Source organism: Microcaecilia unicolor, chromosome 9 (assembly GCF_901765095.1).
Source record: "Microcaecilia unicolor chromosome 9, aMicUni1.1, whole genome shotgun sequence".
Taxonomy (NCBI): domain Eukaryota; kingdom Metazoa; phylum Chordata; class Amphibia; order Gymnophiona; family Siphonopidae; genus Microcaecilia; species Microcaecilia unicolor.
The window spans coordinates 23,517,140-23,540,902 of NC_044039.1; the positions used below are offsets into that span (position 1 = coordinate 23,517,140).

The window sequence follows — 23,763 nt, forward strand, 5'->3', positions numbered from 1 at the left end:
CGCTCCCTCCTGCACCTTAAAAATGCAAGCTGGCATGTAAAAAAAAAAAAGTTATATAAAAACGCAAACCGGTAGTTCCCCACTTCCCCCTGCACTAACCAAAACAAAAAAAAAAAAATCAAATAGATCAGGAGGGGGCAAAGGCGCTCGTCAGGAGCGTCCTGTATGGGCGCCCTTGCCCCCCCCCCCGAGATCGCCGCTGTTCCCCGCTTCAGCCGGTTGTAATAAAAACAAATCTCCAAATTTTCTCATCCCCGGTCCCCCTCCCTTCCTGTGTTTCCTGTCCCTTGCTCCAGGGCTCCACTCCTCCACTCCCGCCATCCTCCGCCTCCGCCCCCGTGCCCCGCCCCCTGGGATCGTCACCGCCGCTCCCACCCTCCACCGGACCCCCCCTCCACATTACCGTCCCGTGCAGTGCCTCTCACCTGTATGCGAAGGTGCTGCACGGGATAAAACATCTGATCGCCAATTGCTTCTCCCTTCTCCGATGTTGTTCCTGGGCCCGCCCTCCATTGACGTAAGTTACCTACGTAGGGGGCGGGGCACGGGGGCGGAGGCGGAGGATGGCGGGAGGTGGAGCCCTGGAGCAAGGGACAGGAAACACAGGAAGGGAGGGGGACCGGGGATGAGAAAATTTGGAGATTTGTTTTTATTACAACCGGCTGAAGTGGGGAACAGCGGCAATCTCAGGGGGGGGGGGGCAAGGGCGCCCATACAGGACGCTCCTGACGAGCGCCTTTGCCCCCTCCCGATCTATTTGTTTAATGTTTTGGTTAGTGCAGGGGGAAGTGGGGAGCCACATGTTTGTGTTGTGGTTTTTTTTTTTACGTTTGTGGCATGCGCAGAGCAGCCAGCATAACGCTTGGCTGCTCTGAGCATGATTTAGGGGCCGATTACGACGGGGATTACGATTCAGTGATACATTGTACTTCTGGATACCGCAACGAACATGTTTGACCTGTTTTTTTGGTGCATGCTTCGGTTTTTCAAAATCGTTAAGGACTTTAACGATTTAGATTTTGTTACGTTTGTTTGATGCATCTGGGCCTGAGCATGCAAGAGCCCCTTTAAATTTACAACCAGCGCCCTTTCAACTCTCACTTCCAAGCCCAAGATCCCACAGAATCCAAAATGAAGGCCGATGTGACTGTAACCAGAACATCTGTGCTCCTGGCAGTGTGAACAGAGCAAAATTTAACTGCAGGGGAAGCTGAAGAAAACGCAGGTGGAAGGCTAGGGTGGAAACGATAAGTAGTAGGGACAGCAATGAGAAAAGAAGATGGTTAGGGAGTACAAATCTACTGGAGAAAGGAAGACAGAAGCAAAAGAGGGGGAAAGCAAGCACACGGGTGGGGAGAGGGGAGGCAGGGATTTGAATGGAATAGTACCCAAACATTCTTGTTCAATCGCAAAGAATAATAAAATGAAACCAAGTTTGATAATCTGTCAGACCATAAGATGCCACTTGTCAAAAGATGAATTTTACAGTTTACCCATAGGGTTCCACTGTCAAGCAGAGAGCTGTATGGGAATGGGGATCGCAGGAATCCTGTGGGATGGAAGAAACTGCAGTGGGACTCTCGCGAGAATGCAAGAAGTAGACACAGGATTCCCATAGTCAAAATTTCTGGCGATGCCAGGAGGATTGAAATGCACTGAGCGAGGCAACTGGAGCGCCAGAATGAGGCTTGGAATTCCCAGAGAGGCAGCTGGAACAGCAGCCTGAAACATAATGCTGATGTTAGAGGCGATTAGCACCGGCATTAGTGAGCGCAGAGGGCTACAGCGTGGGAGACAATGTGTGTGCCAAAAATTAGAGCAAATAGCATGCAAATGTAGTCAAATGGACGTTAATAAGGTCATTTCCTATTTCCTCCCAATGCTCAAAGAACAGCACACAAAACAAAGACGCCCTTACTGCTGAAAACGTAGAGCCAGCTTGGAGAAGGCATTAGGGTGTTTGAAGAGATGATTTCTCATGATTCTTTCCCTCCCCGGGAACTCCATTCACTGGGTAAATCTCTCTTATCTGCACCCTTCTCCTCCACTGCTAACTCCAGACTCCGTTCCTTTTATCTTGCTGAGCCGGTATGTCAAGCTCCATCTCTGGCCGTCTTCAAATCTAAGCTAAAAGCCCACCTTTTTGATGCTGCTTTTAACTCCTAACCCTTATTCACTTGTTCAGAACCCTTATTTTATCATCCTCACTTTAATATCTCTTGTTTGTCCTGTTTGTCTGTCCTAATTAGATTGTAAGCTCTGTCGAGCAGGGACTGTCTTTTCATGTTCAAGTGTACAGTGTTGCGTACATCTTGTAGCGCTATAGAAATGATAAGTAGTAGTAAAATCCGCTGGTTTTTATTTAATTTGTAAGCAGAAGGAAGCCCTGCAAGCCCTTAAGCACTGGTAGTGAGAGAGAAATGTGTGCGAGTCAGAGTAAAGCCGAAAATGAAAGCATATACTGGCACCTGTTTCCTGCACTTAAATATAAACCTTCCAAGTAAAAACAAAAATAAAAATTGAAAAGCTTATATTTAAAGGTGCAGAAAATAGTTGCTAATGTGTGCTTCACTTTTGGGTTTGCCTAGCACATGCGCTCAAGAGCTGAGCTTACCATAAAACTCTTCTGTGCATGCGCCACGCATATTCCAACCCCCCCCCCCCCCCCCTGCTTTCGCTTTTACAGTGCATTTATAAGTTGAATATCATTTCCTTTGAGCATTGGTGAGCTAGGTTTCTGCGCTGTTCCGGTGCTATGGGTTCTGTGCTGTTGGCTTTACTGCGGGAGTTCTGAATATCAGCCAATGAGGCTTGGAACACTCAAAAACTGCAGGAGGCTATTGAGGGTCAGGAGGCAAACGGAGGGCTGAGTGTAATAGCACTGATCCCTGCACGTACGGGTAGGGATGGAGGAAATTAATTGTGGGGATGGGATGGAATGGATCAACTATCTGCATAAACGCACCACAGAAAGGCGGAATATCAAACCCATGACCCATTCCACCACTAGGGAGGCAGGTAAAATTTCTGTCCCCGTGCTATATTTCTCCACTACTATGAGATCCATCTGCTAGATGTGCGGACAGGGGTGTTAGGCTATTTGAAGGTGACAAGTCCCTTTCAAAAGTCAGACAAGCTCTTTGCCCTGTTTCAGGGGCTGCACAAGGGGGAGGCCGCATCCAAGGCCTCCATAGTGTGCTGGATTAAACTTGTCATTCAGTGGAGGAGTGACCTAGTGCTTAGAGCACCGGTCTTGCAATCCAGAGGTGGCCGGTTCAAACCCCACTGCTGCTCCTTGTGATCTTGGCCAAGTCACTTAACCCTCCATTGCCTCAGGTACAAACTTAGATTGTGAGCCCTCCTGGGACACAGAAATAGCCAGTGTACCTGAATGTAACTCACCTTGAGCTACTACTGAAAAAGGTATGAGCAAAATCTAAATAATAATTATATATATATATATATATATATATATATATATATATATATATATATATATGAGGCTGTACACATAGCAACCACCATCAAAACACACAGTTCAGCCACTAGGTATCACCATACAAAACAGCCATTAAGAAAGCTATACAGTCATGTCACACAACAAAAATGATATACACATCTGAATGTCTAACAACCAGCCCAGTAGGGTATGGCAACATTTTTTTTTTTGGGGGGGGGGGAGGGGGTGCAAGAGGGGAACAGTATGAGAGGGCAAAAACAAACAGATTGGTAATAATTCCATGAGGCACAATCTATGTCTGTGTTTTTGTTTCATATGTTTGGTGGGCGGTGTGTTGTGCCTTTGTGTGACAGAGAGTAAAGAACTGGGAAGAGGCAGTCCAAGAAGAGTAGTTTCCCCCCCCCCCCCCCCCCCCCCCCCCCCCGCTGTGTTTCTCTCACCTTTTCAGTGTAACTCAACTTGGAGCTGCTTCTCCCACAGAAATGTATTAAGCTATTTTTTGGAAGTTTATTTCTCTGAAACCACTGGTCCATTTTCAACGTGTATAAATTTTGTATTATTTTGTCTTGGGGGAACAAAAAGAACAAAATACCTCCCCCCCCCCCGCCCCCAACCAGAAGAACTCTGGCTCCTAAAAGTTTAAGTTGGTGCCAAAGTCTTCTAGGTAATTTTCAACCCTTGCCTACCATCCCACTTAGAACATACTTGTCTGAAGATAAACAAACCCTCCCAATTCCTGCTTAACCAGTCTGTCTCCTTTATCTTGGCTACTGAAAGGAGAGGTGTAAGAATTCTGGTTTTTCTAGGTCCTAAAATCGTAGCCTTTGGACCTCCTCACAGAGGGTCTCTGATAAGGAACTATCTAGCATCTTCCAGGGAAGTAAGTCTTTGCGAGGTCCTTAACCTCAAAGAAGTATATTTATTTATTTGTTACATTTGTATCTCACATTTTCCCACCTATTTGCAGGCTCAATGTGGCTTACATTGTACCGTAAAGGCGATCGCCAATATCGGTATGAACAAATACATAGTGATGTTTTGGCAGAGTTCATGTGTGATAGACGCATTGGGGAATCGTAAGGAGGAACAGTTATGTCCTGCATGAGCTTTGGTTATGTTGTGTTGCAAAGTTAGGACATTTAAGTAGGATCGTTAAGATATGCCTTATAGAGCAGGGCGGCCTATGAATTTGCCCATCCACACCACCCAATTAACTACAGCTTCCTGACATTCCCTGTGCTTGACCCATCGTATAGAGTGGAGGACTAGCCTAGTGGTTAGTACAGTGGACTTTGATCCTGGGGAACAGAGTTCGATTCTCACTGCAGCTCCTTGTGACTCTGGGCAGGTCGCTTAACCCTCCATTGCCCCTGGTACAAAATAAGTACCTGAATATATGTAAACCGCTTTGAATGTAGTTGCAAAAACCTCAGAAAGGCGGTATATCAAGTCCCATTTCCCTTTCCCCTTCAATTTTAAGTAGAGGGGTGTGGTAGCCGTGTTAGTCCACTCTTAAGGTTATCAATAGAAATCAAACAAAATAAAACATGAAAAAGAAAATAAGATGATACCTTTTTTTATTGGACATAACTTAATACATTTCTTGATTAGCTTTCGAAGGTTGCCCTTCTTCCTCAGATCTGAGGAAGAAGGGCAACCTTCGAAAGCTAATCAAGAAATGTATTAAGTTATGTCCAATAAAAAAGGTATCATCTTATTTTCTTTTCCATGTTTTATTTTGTTTGATTTCTATTGATAACCTTCAATTTTGATACTGTCTTCGTCTCTACCACCTCTATTGGGAAGTGGTTTCATGCATCTACCATCCTTTCTGTAAAGGAATTAAGATTACTCCTTATTGTAGCCACTTTCATCCCCTTCCCTTGACCTCTTACTCTACAACCTTCTTGCCACTGAAAGATGCCTGCCTTCTCTGCATTTATACCCGAGAGATACTTAAATGTTTCTGTTATATACCCACCTTCTTGCCCATCCTCTAGTGTAAAGAGGTTTAGATTTTTAAGTATGTCCTCAAATGCTTTCCTAAAAAAGGTCACTAATCATTTTAGTAGCCTCTCTCTGGACCATCTATATCTAGTTTACACCCTTTCAAATGTGTGCTCTCCTGTATTGTACACAGCACTCCAAAAGAGGTCTGAAAAGGCAATCGTCTCCTTTTTCCTCGATGGCTAGATGTGGCCAAGAATCTGGTTAATTTCAAGTGATTAATCCACAGTAATTGAAATAAGCAGCCTTTATTTAAAGATGGCTGTTTCAATGCACTGGAGTGACTGAGCAGCTTCCTACAGGACTGAAGAGGTACTAATCACCTGAAAGCCCTATGTCGCTTCCATAATCCAGCTTAGAGATGAGGAGTGGCCTAGTGGTTAGGGTGGTGGACTTTGGTCCTGGGGAACTGAGTTTGATTCCCACTTCAGGCACAGGCAGCTCCTTGTGACTCTGGGCAAGTCACTTAACCCTCCATTGCCCCATGTAAGCCGCATTGAGCCTGCCATGAGTGGGAAAGCGCAGGGTACAAATGTAACAAAAATAAAATAGATACTATTGGAGATTCTACATGGAATGTTGGAGATTCTATATGGAATGTTGCTATTCCACTAGCAACATTCCATGTAGAAGGCTGCGCAGGCTTCTGTTTCTGTGAGTCACGTCCTGCATGTACGTGCAGGACGTCAGACTCACAGAAGCAGAAGCCTGTGCGGCCACATTGGTGATCTGCAAGGGCCAACTTCTAGTGGAATACCCTGTTTCCCCGAAAGTAAGACATCCCCCGAAAATAAGACCTAGTAGAGGTTTTCCTGAATTGGTAGATATAAGGCCTCCCCCGAAAGTAAGACCTAGCAAATTTTTGTTTGAAAGCAGGGCCTCTGAGAGCCGGACAAGGCTGCCCCTGGGCCGCTCCCCCCCACCCGAGGTCGCCGGGCCCCCCCCCTCCGTCACTCCCAGAACTAACCTTAAACGCCTCCTTTCACCTTCGCAGCAAGCAGCAGCACGGAAGGAAGGAGTGGCCTGCCCTGCTACTGCTTGTTGCGAAGGTGAAAGGAGGCGTTTAAGGTTAGTTCCGGGAGCGACAGAGGGCGGGCGGGCCAACCCCGATCCAACCCCGATGTTTCCACGAAAAATAAGACAGCCCCTGAAAATAAGACCTAGTGCATTTTTGGGGGCAAAAATTAATATAAGACAGTGTCTTATTTTCGGGGAAACACGGTAGCAACATTCCATGTAGAATCTCAAATAGTAGCAACAGTGGAGGAGTGGCCTAGTGGTTAGGGTGGTGGACTTTGGTCCTGGGGAACTGAGTTCGATTCCCACTTCAGGCACGGGCAGCTCCTTGTGACTCTGGGCAAGTCACTTAACCCTCCATTGCCCCAGGTACAAATAAGTACCTGTATATACTATGTAAACCCCACAGAAAGGCAGAATATCAAGTCCCAGTTCCCTTTCCCTATTTCAGATTCTACATGGAATGCTCCTACTATTGAAGATTCTAGATGGAATGTTGCTACTATTGAGATTCTGTTGCTACTATTTGAGATTCTACATGGAATGTTAATGTTGCGATTCCACTAGCAACATTCCATGTAGAAGCCTGCTCTTGCAGATCAGCTGCGCAGGCTTCTGTTTCTGTGAGTCTGACGTCCTGCACATATGTGCAGGACGTCAGACTCACAGAAACAGAAGCCTGCGCGGTTAGTGTATCTGGGTTTTTAAAAAAGGTTTGGACAAGTTCCTGGAGGAAAAGTCCAGAGTGTTTGGGTTTCTGTCAGGTACTTGTGACCTGAATTGGCCACTGCTGGAAGCAGGATATTAGGCTAGATGGACCATTGCTGTGACCCAGTTTGGCTATTCTTATGTTCTTATGTAAACACTGAGCAAAAAAGGGTTAAAATGATTTGCACTGTTTATCTGGAAAGCATGAAAAGTACTCAAGGTTAAAATACTTCATACTGTAATAGAAACTCTAAAAGGAACACTTCAACTTAGTCAAGGAAAAATCTGACTATACTAAAATGTTTATTCCTTCTCCGTCCTAGCGTACAGCACCACATTTATTTATTTTATTGCATTTGTATCCCACATTTTCCCACCTCTTTGCAGGCTCAATGTGGCTTACAATACATCATGAGTGGTGGAAATATATTAGAAAATAGACATTTAGCGTTACCGATACTTTTTTGGCAGCATTATAATGATAAGACATGATAGTAGTATAACAAGCAGATATTATAAGACATTTCTAACTATGTGTGGTGGAGTTATGTATATTCACATTGGTTGATCTTCGTGGTAAGCCTTGTTAAAGAGATGGGTCTTCAATAGTTTGCCGAAGGTCGTTAGTTCGTAGATCATTTTAAAGTTGCGTGGCAGTGCCTTCCGTAACTGTGTGCTTAAGTAGGTGAAGTTTGACGCGTGCATTAATTTGTATTTTAGACCTTTGCAGTTACTTTTGGAACTAAGAAGTGGTGTAACGTGTGTATGCATGTATATTGGTATTATTGTTATAATGGTATTATAGGTATATTGTTTTATTTCTTTGAATTATGATGCCATGTTTCTTTTTAGTCTGCCTAGACCCGGGGATGGGCGAGGTCGAAGAACTTTAAACCAACACATACACACCACAGTAAATCTACCACAGAGGGTCCACCACCAACAGCAGTCATCTCATGGAGAGGAAAGAGAGAGAGAGAGAAAAAAAAGAGCAGGTGGGGCAAAAGAAGAAGAGAGAATAGCACATTAAAAAGATGTTTTTGCTCTAGAGTGGAGAGAGGTCAGCATTTTACAGGAGCAGGACACTGTACCAGTGAGTTCACAGTGAGAATCCTGAAAGGTAACTTTAAAACCATACAAGAACGTAAGACCTTTGAAGTCAGAATGATTGAATATTTTAACACCCAACAGAAAGGACTTAACAAGGATCTGGGGTTCCTAGCCCATTATAAACCATAAAGCTGTATGTCTCTGTTGATCACCCCACCCCTCACCTATCCACACCCATCCTGTTAGAATATCAATGATATGCTTTGATGTCCCCATGCATACCTCCAACCCACCCCCATCCTCACACCCTGTCAGACTGTCATAGTAATGCTTGAATGTTTTCACTTATATACACTGTCAGCTAGCCACCCTCCCCTCACCTATCCACACCCATCCTATTAGAATATCAATGATATGCTTTGATGTCCCCATGCATACCTCCGACCCACCCCCATCCTCCCACCCTGTCAGACTGTCATAGTAATGCTTGAATGTTTTCACTTATATACACTGTCAGCTAGCACATTTGCTTATTTCCGATCTGAGGAAGAAGGGCAACCTTCGAAAGCTAATCAAGAAATGTATTAAGTTATGTCCAATAAAAAAGGTATCATCTTATTTTCTTTTCCATGTTTTATTTTGTTTGATTTCTATAGATTCTACATGGAATGTTGCTATTCCACTAGCAACATTCCATGTAGAAGTCGGCCCTTGTAGATCAGCAATGTGGCCGCGCAGGCTTCTGCTTCTGTGAGTCTGACGTCCTGCACGTACGTGCAGGACGTCAGACTCACAGAAACAGAAGCCTGCGCAGCCTTCTACATGGAATGTTGCTAGTGGAATAGCAACATTCCATGTAGAATCTCCAATAGTAGCAACATTCCATGTAGAATCTCCAATAGTAGCAACATTCCATGTAGAATCTCCAATAGTATCTATTTTACTGTCATAGTAATGCTTGAATGTTTTCACTTATATACACTGTCAGCTAGCACATTTGCTTATTTCCGATCTGACGAAGAAGGGCAACCTTCGAAAGCTAATCAAGAAATGTATTAAGTTATGTCCAATAAAAAGGTATCATCTTATTTTCTTTTCCATGTTTTATTTTGTTTGATTTCTATAGATTCTACATGGAATGTTGCTATTCCACTAGCAACATTCCATGTAGAAGTCGGCCCTTGTAGATCAGCAATGTGGCCGCGCAGGCTTCTGCTTCTGTGAGTCTGACGTCCTGCACGTACGTGCAGGACGTCAGACTCACAGAAACAGAAGCCTGCGCAGCCTTCTACATGGAATGTTGCTAGTGGAATAGCAACATTCCATGTAGAATCTCCAATAGTAGCAACATTCCATGTAGAATCTCCAATAGTATCTATTTTACTGTCATAGTAATGCTTGAATGTTTTCACTTATATACACTGTCAGCTAGCACATTTGCTTATTTCCGATCTGACGAAGAAGGGCAACCTTCGAAAGCTAATCAAGAAATGTATTAAGTTATGTCCAATAAAAAAGGTATCATCTTATTTTCTTTTCCATGTTTTATTTTGTTTGATTTCTATAGATTCTACATGGAATGTTGCTATTCCACTAGCAACATTCCATGTAGAAGTCGGCCCTTGTAGATCAGCAATGTGGCCGCGCAGGCTTCTGCTTCTGTGAGTCTGACGTCCTGCACGTACGTGCAGGACGTCAGACTCACAGAAACAGAAGCCTGCGCAGCCTTCTACATGGAATGTTGCTAGTGGAATAGCAACATTCCATGTAGAATCTCCAATAGTAGCAACATTCCATGTAGAATCTCCAATAGTAGCAACATTCCATGTAGAATCTCCAATGGTATCTATTTTACTGTCATAGTAATGCTTGAATGTTTTCACTTATATACACTGTCAGCTAGCACATTTGCTTATTTCCGATCTGACGAAGAAGGGCAACCTTCGAAAGCTAATCAAGAAATGTATTAAGTTATGTCCAATAAAAAAGGTATCATCTTATTTTCTTTTCCATGTTTTATTTTGTTTGATTTCTATTGATGCTCTAGAGTGGAAAGAGTTCAGTAGGTTTCCCTCAGGCTGGAAAGCCCTAATATTTTCCTTGGCCTCCCTGATGACTCGGGATTTTAGTTTCCATGGGGAATCAATGGTCAGACACCTAAGAAGCTTCCCGCTTTCTCCTGAATGTCAAGGCATTCAGATTACCAAAGTGCCATAGATTAGTTTCACTGATTTCTTCTGGTTGCTTTAGCTTTCTTTCCTGATCCCTCCCTAAGATCAGTAATGGGAAATTTGGAACATTTGAAGAAACTGAAAATCCTCTTGAAATATTTTCTTTACAATGTATGAAATGCTATTTTAAAAGATGGCTTGAAAAAACATTACCTGCCCATTCTTTTCTAAAAAGCTTTGTTAATAATTATGTATGCCAGTGGTTAGCAAAACTGTTCCTGGAAAAGTCTGCTGCCAGCAGAAATAAATAGGGCATGCCCGAGAGAGAAAAACCACCAATGCAGGCAGGAAAAGCCTCGCTTTCTATCCCCCCCCCCAAAAAAAACCCAGTGTGTCCATCACTTCTACTACTACTACTACAAATCGTTTCTACAGCGCTACCACTACTGCCCTTCCTCTGCAGTCAGAAGCATGAGGGGTCAGCAGATCTTGCAAGACTATGAAGCCATTGTGGTTGTGACTTCAGAAGGAAGCTGCAGAGGCAGCAGCTAAGCATTCATGCCCTGATGATCAGTTCCTCATGCTGTTCCGAACAGCGCCGGAAAAATACTGCCGGATAAGTGTGGAGAATGAACACTGTAATGATCAACCCTAATAACATGCAAATATACACATGTTATTAGCGTTGATCATAGGGGAAAAGTGCAGAAGGATTGTGCCTGGGCATGCACTCAAGGCACAATCTTCCGGCAGAAGAAGCCCAGACTTGTCAAACCTAAAGCTCTGGTGATCTTGTGGACCTCCAGACCCCCCCCTCTCCAAACACAATTCCCTAACACATAACCCCCTATACACCAAACATCCAGGACCTCCCACACATGGGCTAGCCTGGTGGTCTAGCAGTGGGCCCAACCCCAACCCGTTATATGGTAGTTAAACCCCGCCCAGCACATCCCAGGATGCACTGGGCAGGGCACCGCCATTTTGAGAAGGCACCCGCAGGAGGAGGGAGGGAGTGCAAGTCCCTCCTCCTGCTTTACGGTATGAGGGGATTTGGGGGGTGGGCCCACCGCTAGACCACCAAGCTAGCTTGTGGGTGGTGGGGTCCTGGTAAGGGTCCCACTAGACCACTAGGTTTTTATGTATGTTCGTGGGGGGGGGGTATGCATTTGGGGGAGTGAGGGGTCTAGGGATCCACTGGAGCTCCAGACCCTTGTGTTTGGGAGGGGGGGGGGGGGAGGTCTGGAGGTCCGGCAAAGTATGCAAATGCATGCTAAACACGGTCTCCCCATTCCTCCCCAGTGCCCTGGTAAACGCTAACACCAGCTCCGGGCTGGTATAGGGTTTGCCGCGGGAGCCGGCCCTTGTTTGGCGCTCTGCCCGCTAAGCATTAGGGAGGAATACTGATGACCATGTTTAGCATGCATTTGCAAGCTCATTGCGTTCAGAGCTGGAGAGCTCATTATTTCATGTGCTTTCTGGCTCTGAAGAGTCGGTGGTAGCAAATTTGGGCGCTAGTGCGGCACTAATGGTCTCTAGCGCCCACATTTGCTTCTGAGCATCGGGCCCTCAGTTTGTACCCTACTCCAAGGTAATCCTGAGGGAGGGGCAAGAGGTGATTGTTGTGAGGTGTGGAAGGCAATTTATGGCAGGAGGAAGAGAGTAGGAAAGGTAAAGGTAATTATGATGCGGGAGGGAAAGGCAATTATGGTAGAGGGTGGAGAGATAGGAAAGGAGATGGTATGCCATGACATGAAGAGCTGGAAACTGCTGCTAAATGTTACCTAGTTACATATCAATATACATAAGTACATAAGTATTGCCATACTGGGAAAGAACAAAGATCCATCAAGCCCAGCATCCTGTTTCCAACAGTGGCCAATCCAGGTCACAAATACCTAGCAAAATCCCCAAAAAGTACAAAACATTTTATACTGCTTATCCCAGAAATGGTGAATTTTCCCCAAGTCCCATTTAATAACGGTCTATGGACTTTTCCTTTAGGAAGCCATCCAACACTTTTTTAAACTCCGCTAAGCTAACCGCCTTTACCACATTCTCTGGCAACGAGTTCCAGAGTTTAATTACACGTTGAGTGAAGAAACATTTTCTCAGATTTGTTTTAAATTTACTACATTGTAGCTTCATCGCATGCCCCCTAGTCCTAGTATTTTTGGAAAGCGTAAACAGATGCTTCACATCTACCTGTTCAACTCCACTCATTATTTTATAGACCTCTATCATATCTCCCCTCAGCCGCCTTTTCTCCAAGCTGAAGAGCCCTAGCCGCTTTTGCCTTTCCTCATAGGGAAGTCATCCCATCCCCTTTATCATTTTCGTCGCCCTTCTCTGCACCTTTTCTAATTCCACTATATCTTTTTTGAGATGTGGCGACCAGAATTGAACACAATATTTGAGGTGTGGTTGCACCATGGAGCGATACAAAGGCATTATAACATCCTCATTTTTGTTTTCCACTCCTTTCCTAATACTACCTAACATTCTATTTGCTTTCTTAGCCGCAGAAGCACACTGAGCAGTAGGTTTCAACGTATCATCAACGACGACTCCTAGAACCCTTTCTTGGTCCGTGACTGCTAACGTGGAACCTTGCATGACGTAGCTATAATTTGGGTTCCTCTTTCCCACATGCATCACTTTGCACTTGCTCACATTAAACATCATCTGCCATTTAGACGCCCAGTCTCCCAGTCTCGTAAGGTCCTCTTGTAATTTTTCATACTCCTCCTGCGATTTAACAACTTTGAATAACTTTGTGTAATAGATTGGTGAAGCAAGATTTCCCTTCACTAAATCCATGTTGGCTTTGTCTCATTAATCCATGCTTTTGAATATACTCTGTAATTTTGATCTTTATAATAGTCTCTACCACTTTGCCCGGCACCAGTCTATAATTTCCCGGATCTCCTCTGGAACCTTTTTTAAAAATTGGAATTTACATTGGCCACCCTCCAATTTTCCGGTACCATGCTCGATTTTAAAGATAAATTACATAATTCTAACAATAGCTCTGCAAGCTCATTTTTCAGTTCTATCAGTACTCTGGGATGAATACCATCCGGTCCAGGAGATTTGCTACTCTTCAGTTTGTAGAACTGCCCCATTACATCCTCCAGGTTTACAGAGAATTCATTAAGTTTCTCCGACTCGTTAGCTTCGAATACCATTTCCAGCACCGGTATCCCACCCAAATCTTCCTCGGTGAAGACCGAAGCAAAGAATTCATTTAATCTCTCCGCTACGGCTTTGTCTTCCCTAATCGCCCCTTTTACTCCTCGGTCATCTAGTGGTCCAACCAATTCTTTTGCCGGCTTCCTGCTTTTAATATACCTAAAAAAAACTTTTACTATATGTTTTTGCCTCCAACGCAATCTTTTTTTCGAAGTCCCTCTTAGCCTTCCTTATCAGCGCTTTGCATTTGACTTGACATTCCTTATGCTGTTTCTTATTTTCAGTTGGTTCCTTCTTCCATTTTCTGAAGGATTTTCTTTTAGCTCTAGTAGATTTCTTTCACCTCACTTTTTAACCACGCCGGCTGTTGTTTGGTCTTCTGTCGTCCTTTTTAAATACGCGGAATATATTTGGCCTGGGTTTCCACGATGATGTTTTTGAACAGCATCCACGCCTGATGTAAATTTTTGGCCCTCTCAGTCACTCCTCTAAGTTTTTTTTTTCCACTGTTCTTCTCATTTTATTGTAGTCTCCTTTTTTAAACCTCAGATGCATTTCTGTTCTTGTCCGTTAAAAGTTGCAACATCTTTACTAGAGGAAGACACAGGCCTTCTGAAGGCCCTGCTTTGCTTATGGATTGTTGCCTGGCTTATGTGGCGATCCTGTCCTCCTGGCTTGGCCACTGTTCAAGAGATATTTTCTCACTTCAGAAAGCTGGGAATTCAGGGGCGTAGCCAGACCTCGAGGTGGGAGGGGCCAGAGCCCAAAATGGGGAGGGGCTCATTTTGGTATGCTGCCACCTTGCCGCTCACCCACTCACCACCCACTACCGCCACTGCACATACCTTGGTTGGTGGGGATCCCCAACCCCCACCAGCTGAAGCACCACTGCCACAGCACATACCTTGGCTGGCGGGGGTCCCCAACCCCCGCCAACTGAAGCCTTTGTCCAGCGCTGGTCTCCGCTGCATTGCCTGTCCTGCTCTCCCCCTCACATCCGGCATGCTCATTTTAATGAAATTGAGCGTGCACAAAGACCAGCGCTGGACAAAGGCTTCAGCTGGCGGGGTTTGGGGACCCCAGCCAGCCAAACCAGGGGACCAGAGCCAATTTGGGGGGCCCAGGCCCCCGTGGCCCCCCATAGCTACGCCACTAGCTGGGATACTGTCCTTTACCCTGTTGCAGGGAAAAAACTACTACTACTACTGCAAATCATTTCTATAGCGCTACCAGTCGTACGCAGCGCTTCACAGTTGAACATGAAGAAAAGACAGTCCCTGCTCAAAAGATCTAGATCAGGACAGACAGACAGGACAAATAAGGGATAAGGGTAGGACAGACAGATAGGACACTAGATAGAAGTCTACTACCCTACATGCTTGTGTAGAGTGTTAAATTTTGAAAAAGGGGTGAATCAGTGTTCCTCTGGTGTGGGGGAAATTCAGACCACAGTACATAACTACATAACAAAAATAATTATGTTACAATACAGAACTTAAAATCAAAAACTTTCCATTCAGTACAATCAGCATAAATAATCAACATCCTAAGTTATTACTGGACACACCCATCCTCTCTCACTAGAGAAAAGTTTTTCTTCTAGCATCACAGCAAGACTCTGAAAAACGTCACTATCATTATACTGTTTATAAACACCAAAACAGAATCTGCCCACTTTGATTATAACGCAATCATCTTATTTATAGTAACCTCTGTTGGAGTGGAGGAGTGGCCTAGTGGTTAGGGTGGTGGACTCTGGTCCTGAGGAACTGAGTTCGATTCCCACTTCAGGCACAGGCAGCTCCTTGTGACTCTGGGCAAGTCACTTAACCCTCCATTGCCCCATGTAAGCCGCATTGAGCCTGCCATGAGTGGGAAAGCACAGGGTACAAATGTAACAAAAATAAAATAGATACTATCGGAGATTCTACATGGAATGTTGCTACTATTGGAGATTCTACATGGAATGTTGCTACTATTGGAGATTCTACATGGAATGTTGCTATTCCACTAGCAACATTCCATGTAGAAGCCTGCGCGGCCACATTGGTGATCTGCAAGGGCCGACTTCTACATGGAATGTTGCTAATGGAATAGCAACATTCCATGTAGAATCTCGAGGAGTAGCCTAGTGGTTAGGGTGGTGGACTTTGGTCCTGGGGAACTGAGGAACTGAGTTTGATTCCCACTTCAGGCACAGGCAGCTCCTTGTGACTCTGGGCAAGTCACTTAACCCTCCATTGCCCCGTGTAAGCCGCATTGAGCCTGCCATGAGTGGGAAAGCGCAGGGTACAAATGTAACAAAAATAAAATAGATACTATTGGAGATTCTACATGGAATGTTGCTACTATTGGAGATTCTACATTTAATGTTGCTATTCCACTAGCAACATTCCATGTAGAAGGCTGCGCAGGCTTCCGTTTCTGTGAGTCTGACGTCCTGCACGTATGTGCAGGACGTCAGACTCACAGAAGCAGAAGCCTGCGTAGCCACATTGGTGATCTGCAAGGACACTTCTACATGGAATGTTGCTAGTGGAATAGCAACATTCCATGTAGAATCTCAAATAGTAGCAACAGAATCTCAATAGTAGCAACATTCCATCTAGAATCTCCAATGGTAGCAACATTCCATGTAGAATCTCAAATAGTAGCAACAGTGGAGGAGTGGCCTAGTGGTTAGGGTGGTGGACTTTGGTCCTGGGGAACTGAGGAACTGAGTTCGATTCCCACTTCAGGCACAGGCAGCTCCTTGTGACTCTGGGCAAGTCACTTAACCCTCCATTGCCCCATGTAAGCCGCATTGAGCCTGCCATGAGTGGGAAAGCGCGGGGTACAAAATGTAACAACAAAAAAAAATCTATTAAAGCTAAAACAACATGTGCTTGCTTCTGTAGCACACATACTAAACATGTAAAAGCTAAAATCAACACAACCAATACTGCCAGAAAAGAAAACCCAAAATGTATGATGTGCAAATTAAAAAAAAAACAAAAAACTTGTGAAATAAGATATAAACTTTTATTTTTCCCCCAACTTGCCCTTCTCCCTCAGCACTTCCAAAACTGTTCACAAATTTCATAGACTATTTAAACTGGTAATTCATTTACTTCCTGTTCAAAAGAACTGACACTAGGATTGTGGCACTACGAACCTTCATTTTCTTCCTATTTTAACAGGCTTTCCAAACATTTTCAGTCTAGTTAATACAGCGATGATCCCAAAGCTAGGAGCCATGCATTAGGGCTCATTCTGGAACCGTGTCTCATGGTCTCTAAATCCAACTATGATCATGATATCCTGATCCTCCTTTCCCCTTCCTGCAGTATTCCCAACAGACCCATGGTGTGGAAGACCTAATCTGGGGACTGAAACAGGCACCTTCTGCATGACATTGCACAATACCTGCCACCAAACCACTGCTGTATTTGATGAAAAGCTGTACCGCAGTGAAATAGTTTCGACCCACTGATTAATGACACTTGAATGACAACACAGATTGATATATTTGACCAATGTAGTCAGTACTTGTTCCCAAGGAAACATTCGTGTCACATTGAAATAGACTCCCTGCTTCCCATTCCCCCATTCTGGGCTATATTTTGTTTTGGTAGTTTATCTCATTTTAACAAACTCTTAGAAGCATTTCAGGGTTGCGGGAAGCTCCTCATTCAAAACGTTTGCGATGTTATGCTAGCACCATTCCTTGCTGCACATTTTCTGTGAAGCTCAATCAAAGATACAACTAGCATACACACTGTAACAATATTTTGTCATGCTTAAGTTACACGTCTATACCACCCTTCCCTGGATATAGTAGTTCAACCCAAAATAGTTTACGGACAAAAATAAGACAACAGCAACAAAGGCGGTATATTGAATCCATGGCCCCCTTTACAGCAACAGAATGATACATGGCATCCTCTGTGCTATTATAAAAATTACTGAATAATTTTCTGACCCACACATGAGGAATGAACTTGCAATTTACAAAATAAGGACCATCATATACCCAAGCAAAGAGAGACTTTTTTTTTGTTTAATTTCTCCTCATTATAATAAGAGGTCCAATATGTCTCAATTGTTGTTAAATTCATATTAATTGCACATAAAAATAGACAAGATATCTGCTTTCAAATGTAGTCAGAATAAATCCGTAAAAGAGCGAGGGATTAAATGAAAACTCCCAAAATGAAATGCTTTGGAAAACTGCCTTTCTAATCACAAAGGACTGCAATGCCTTTCACTCTTGTACAACCATGCAGGCAAGTGGCATGCTCTGTTTTTTTTCTCTCAAAGACCCTTCATTCCTAAGTGATTCGTTTCTATTATATACCACCAAACAGCAGAATCTTTATTGTATTAGGCCCAAGAGGCTTTCTTAACAGCGTGATACACATTAGCTAAAAAATGTTTTATACTCTCAAAAATAAAAAAAATAAAAAAAAACCCAAAACCCAGAATTGCTAACAAGCCTCCTCTCAACTCTAAAACTGTATGTGAATTATTTATAACTGACCAACAACATACCTGACTGAGTAGCTGTCCTTGAAAGATAGTATTGACCACATTCAGAACCTGCTTGATCAGTTTCCTTTGAGAACTAGGGATAAGAGCTGGGTATCTGGTCCCAATTGTCTCCAGCTCCTGCTGCACTTTATCCAAAAGTTCACACAGGAATTCCTGAGCGTCCTGCTGGCCGTAACCTCTGAAGGCAGGGATCAGCCTCCACACTGAATGAAGCATAGCAAAAGGAGAAACCAGTGCCCACTTACCAGACCACATAACTTGAAAGAGGGTGTGTAACTCGTGACAAAGGGAAATGTGCTTTGAACTTGGCTCCTTGGGCTGAATAAGCTCCATGTTTTTGCTCTTTGATGCTCCACCACTAAGCCCTGACGAGGAACTAGATCGCCTCAGTGAGAGAGATCCTTTTCCCTTCTTGTTTTTCCCTTTTATATTTAACACTTCAGCAACCGGAGAAAATTTAGTAGACCTTGTTTTTCCACCGCCTGCTTTAGCCAGCAGCTCTTGAGTCTGGTTGAGATCAAGCTGCAGGAAACATTCGCGGAAAACACGCAGGTGATTTAAAATTTGCAGAATAGAGTTCATGTAGCATGTGTTACCCAAGTTTCTCAGGCCTGTTACACCAGGAGTCACAGTGGGCCTTCTTTTAACTGGAGAGTCACCAATTTTTTTCAGTTTAACTTCCTCTGAGGTAGCTGCTATTGCTTTTGGCTTTGTTGGGGATACTGGTTTGTACGGTGCTTTCTGCTGATCCAGTGCCACTTCCTGGGATGCTGGGAACGTACGCTGTTGCAAACGTAAACTTTTCTTTGGGGGTATGCTGTCCAGCTCTGCTTTCAATCGGCGTTTAAGCTCTTGTCGTCTTTTCCTAGCTTCCTCACGCTTTACTTCCGCCTCTGCCTTAGCTCTTTCCTCTTCCAACTTCCGTTTCCCACTGGAGGTTAGCTCAAACCAAGAACGGAACACTTTGCCCATTAACGTATGCCGCCGATGCCAAAGAGCAGTGAACATGCGATCTTCGTTTTGTAGCAGGGCTTGGGCGCCTCCGTGTGAAAGGTAAAGATCATCACCAATGCCCATGGATCGCAGAGTCCTACCACTTCGAGTTGTGCAGTCATAGTTTTGGTTTTTAATTGCACTCAATGTACTTCTCAAGAGTTTAAGGTCACCTGTTGCATTGTCATTAAGAACGTAATCATCACAAATATAGCAAAACACATATAGCTCATTCACCTCTAAAGCCACGGGATGTTTATGTTCCTGAAAGTGTTTGACAGCATGCTCTTCAATGTATCGACCGCATGCTACGTGAGAACAGCTGAGGCATGCCCACACAGACTCCGTGGTATTGCAGTCCACACAATGCCACTTCTGAGGGTTCAGAATTGAGTGGTCCTGGGCAAGTCGCAATCGCCCAACATGTTTACACTTATCCATTTTTAATCCTTACGTGGTAAACTGCAATATTATGCATGCTCTGTCCAAGACAGCGTCCTATGAAAAAGCAGAAAAAGCAACTTGAACTAAGCAAGTACAAGTAGCAGTGATTCTGCATAATACTTTCCTAGAGACAAAGCTTTTAGAATAATCAATTTGTTTATGAACAGGCAAACATCCTCTACAGGTCTTAGGGCTAGAATCGCCAATGCTGTTAACACACATTTTACTGCAGGTCCCATTTTATGCAACAGAACCTTTTAATTGTGTTAGAAAGCACTGATGCAGTAGTGCATGTTAGTATCTTTAGCCCTCAATTATGTGCATCAGGTACTAAATCTTTTTCTTTTTTTCAGTTACGCATACTGGTTTGCACCCTAACTGCTACTCATCTTAACACCAAGCATAAAATAATTTACATTAGAAATGAACAGTTGACCACAGCTGACTACGATTTGTTAAATTAGACTCAGTTCCGGACAATATAATTGAAAAAGGGTTTTGCCTCTAGACACTGGATTCTAGGCACTTGCTGGCAAATGACCTACCACCAATGGTTCCTCTAAGAAGTGGTTGGTGTGTGCAATTTTTTTTTTCGTGTGAACAACAAATTTTAAAAACTAACAACTGTTGACCACAACTATTAGCAATGCATTGGGTGGCAACACCAGTAATTGAGAAGCAAAACCAGTGCTGGGCAGACTTCTATGGTCTAATTTTTTTTTGTTGTTACATTTGTACCCCACGCTTTCCCACTCATGGCAGGCTCAATGCGGCTTACATATTATATACAGGTACTTATTTGTACCTGGGGCAATGGAGGGTTAAGTGACTTGCCCAGAGTCACAAGGAGGAGCTGCCTGTGCCTGAAGTGGGAATCAAACTCAGTTCCTCAGTTCCCCAGGAGCAGAGTCCACCACCCTAACCACTAGGTCACTCCTCCACTCCAATGCCCTGATCATGACTGAGATAGACAGGGATGGGCTAGAGTGTAAATTTTAAGGGGCCTCGATGTTAGCTTCAGAACTTTTAGTACAAGAACAGTGCTGGGCAGACTTCTACAGTCTGTGCCCTGAGAATGCAAGGACAAATCAAACTTGGGTATACATAGAAAGTATTGCATACCATGTAAAACGAGTTTATCTTGTTGGACAGACTGGATGAACCATACAGGTCTTTATCTGCTGTCATTTACTATGTTATTTCTGTATAGAACACACAAAAAAAAAACATTTTTGTGAGCTACCATGTAAAATCTGTGAGCAACACTCCTAAAATGTATGAACAATTAAACATGCACTCTGCTTAGAGGGAACATTGCCTACCACCTTCACAATCAGAAATGCATGTCTAAGTAATTTGCTGAATTTATATATAATTAACTTATGCTTTGTGGAGGAGTGGCCTAGTGGTTAGGGTGGTGGACTTTGGTCCTGGGGAACTGAGTTCGATTCCCAGCACAGGCAGCTCCTTGTGACTCTGGGCAAGTCACTTAACCCTCCATTGCCTGCCGCATTGAGCCTGCCATGAATGGGAAAGTGTGGGGTACAAATGTAACAAAAAATAAAAATTATGTGACTGTCCACCACTGGCAAAATTGTATTTTAATGTAGAGATACTTTCCCCGATGCTCAACAATAGTATTATGATTATAACAATTGTGTTTTATAGATCAAATGCATTTCTAATTTAATTAAAAACAATTCACATTAAAAAAAAAAAAAAAACTATCTATACTAACCCCCCTGTTTACTAAGCCACGCAGGGGTTAAATTTCTCATTAAAATTTTTTCTTCAATTTAGTATCATCACAATATATATTTAATCCCAAAAATTATTGGCTACTACTCTCACACACATTGAGGGGCTCTTTTACTAAGCTTTGTTAAGAAATAAGTTTAGCACGTCCTCACATGGGACCTTCCCATGTGCTAAGCCCATTTTTATCATAGACGTCAAAAATGGCTTTTCCCATATATGGCCATCTGCTAATGTTAGGTCAACAGATGAGTCTTCCGACACTTAATCACACATATAATTGGATCAGACAGGGGACCATGTTTTGGCTTTAAAAAGCCTGCAAAAGACCCCTGAAGCAGGCTTTTTTAAGCCGAAACCTGGTCCCGTGTTGGGTCCATTCGCTTTCTAATAAACTACATCCTTTAGAATCCACCAATTGTATGTGTGATTAAGTGTTGGAAGACTCATCCATTGACCTTACTGTTTCACTGTCTTCATGGACTCTGTAAGGTTTCCTCTGTTCCTCCACTTTGGTGGGTTTTTTTTCCCCATCTGCTAATATTAGCATTTGCTTGTGTTATGGACATGCTAACCAGTTAACACTGTGGTGATGTCAGCATGCTAGCTAATTAGTGCATCCACACCCATTCTCCACCCGACATGCCTCCTACAAAAAAATTAAAAAAAGAATTATCTTGCACTTAGTACACACAGATGGCAAAACTAATGCCGAACACTTTAGCAAGTCTTGCATTAGGTGTGCCTAAGGCAGCTTAGTAAAAAGGTTCCTGAAGTAACTTATCAGTGAAACACTGCCCATTAACTACTAGCTTTTGCTCCTTGAGAGTTCTGAGCTATTTGTTTCTTAGCAAACTAAAATTACACAAGCAGCACAAAATACAGGAAAGGACAGCACGTAGAATAAAAATAAAGAAAACTGGGCTTTGAAAAACTGTCATTAAATCTAGGAACTAGCCCAAAAACTTTGGAGCCAGCAGCAGAGACTGACTTCTCTTGCTTCTTCTTCCTCACCTCTCCAATGTTTTTCCCAGTGACTGGAGGGGGAGAGGGGAGTTGAATCCCCTCCCAGATCAGCAGCAGCACTTTGAGAAACTGACTTACTAAGGCTTTTTTCCTATTTTGTGTCTGCAGGCAAAATTTCTTTTAGTAAATCAGTCCCTTAAGGTGCCTCTGCAAATCACTTCCCAAACCACGCTGTCAGCTGTGTGACAGCACCCTCTTTATAGGTGAAGCAAAGAGGCAATTGTCTTTGTTTCACATATAACCATAGCCTGGGACACCACCAGTCTCTCCCTCCCTCCCTCCCTCGTATTGCCTCCTCTGCCTTTTTATTCAGTCTTTCTCTCTCTCTCTCGCACATACTTCACCCAGCTTTCTCTCACACAGACCCCCCTCCAGACTTCACCCATCTTTCTCTCGCACGTACCCCCCTTCCGGATTTCACCCAGTCTTCCTCTCGCACATACCCCCCTTCCAGACATCTCCTAGTCTCTCTTGCACGTACCCCCCTCCAGACGTCTCCCAGTCTTTCTGTCACACGTACCCCCTCCAGACTTCACCCAGTCTTTTTCTCGCAGGTATCCCCCCAGACTTCACCCAGTCTTTTTCTCGCAGGTACCCCCCCAGACTTCACCCAGTCTTTGACTTCACCCAGTCTTTGTCTCATATGTAACCCCCCCAGACTTCACCCAGTCTTTGTCTCATATGTAACCCCCCCAGAATTCACCCAGTCTTTTTCTCGCAGGTACAGGTACCCCCACCCCAGACTTCACCCTGTCATTTTCTTGTATGTACTCCCATAGACTTCACCCAGTCTTTTTCTCGCAGGTACCCCCCAGACTTCACCCAATCTTTTTCTCGCAGGTACCCCCCAGACTTCACCCAATCTTTTTCTCGCAGGTACCCCCCCCCCCAGACTTCACCCAGTCTGTCTCATATGTAACCCCCCCAGACTTCACCCAGTCTTTTTCATTTCTCACAGGTACAAGTACCCTCACCCCAGACTTCACCCAGTCTTTTTCTCGCAGGTACAGGTACCCCCACCCCAGACTTCACCGACATTTTCTTGTATGTACTCCCATAGACTTCACCCAGTCTTTTTCTCGCAGGTACCCCCCAGACTTCACCCAATCTTTTTCTCGCAGGTACCCCCCAGACTTCACCCAGTCTCTGTCTCATATGTAACCCCCCCAGACTTCACCCAGTCTTTTTCTCGCAGGTACAGGTACCCCCACCCCAGACTTCACCCTGTCATTTTCTTGCAGGTACCCCCCAGACGTCACCCAATCTTTTTCTTGCAGGTACCCCCCAGACTTCACCCAGTCTTTTTCTCGCAGGTACCCCCCAGACTTCACCCAGTCTTTTTCTCGCAGGTACCCCCCAGACTTCATCCAGTCTTTTTCTTGTATACTCCCTGATTTTACCCAGTCTTTC

At 44.0% G+C, this 23,763-nt stretch overlaps 1 protein-coding gene across 1 annotated transcript in view; it reads right to left on the bottom strand.

Moving 5' to 3' along the window:
- The window catches only part of LOC115477865 (ubiquitin carboxyl-terminal hydrolase 44-like), a 48,392-nt gene that overhangs the window by 24,007 nt on the left and 622 nt on the right, over positions 1-23,763 (bottom strand). Inside the window, exon 2 of the mRNA XM_030214978.1 lies at positions 18,136-19,626. Coding sequence (XP_030070838.1) covers positions 18,136-19,569 — 1,434 coding nt within the window. The 5' untranslated portion in view covers positions 19,570-19,626. The remainder of the gene's footprint in view (positions 1-18,135; positions 19,627-23,763) is intronic.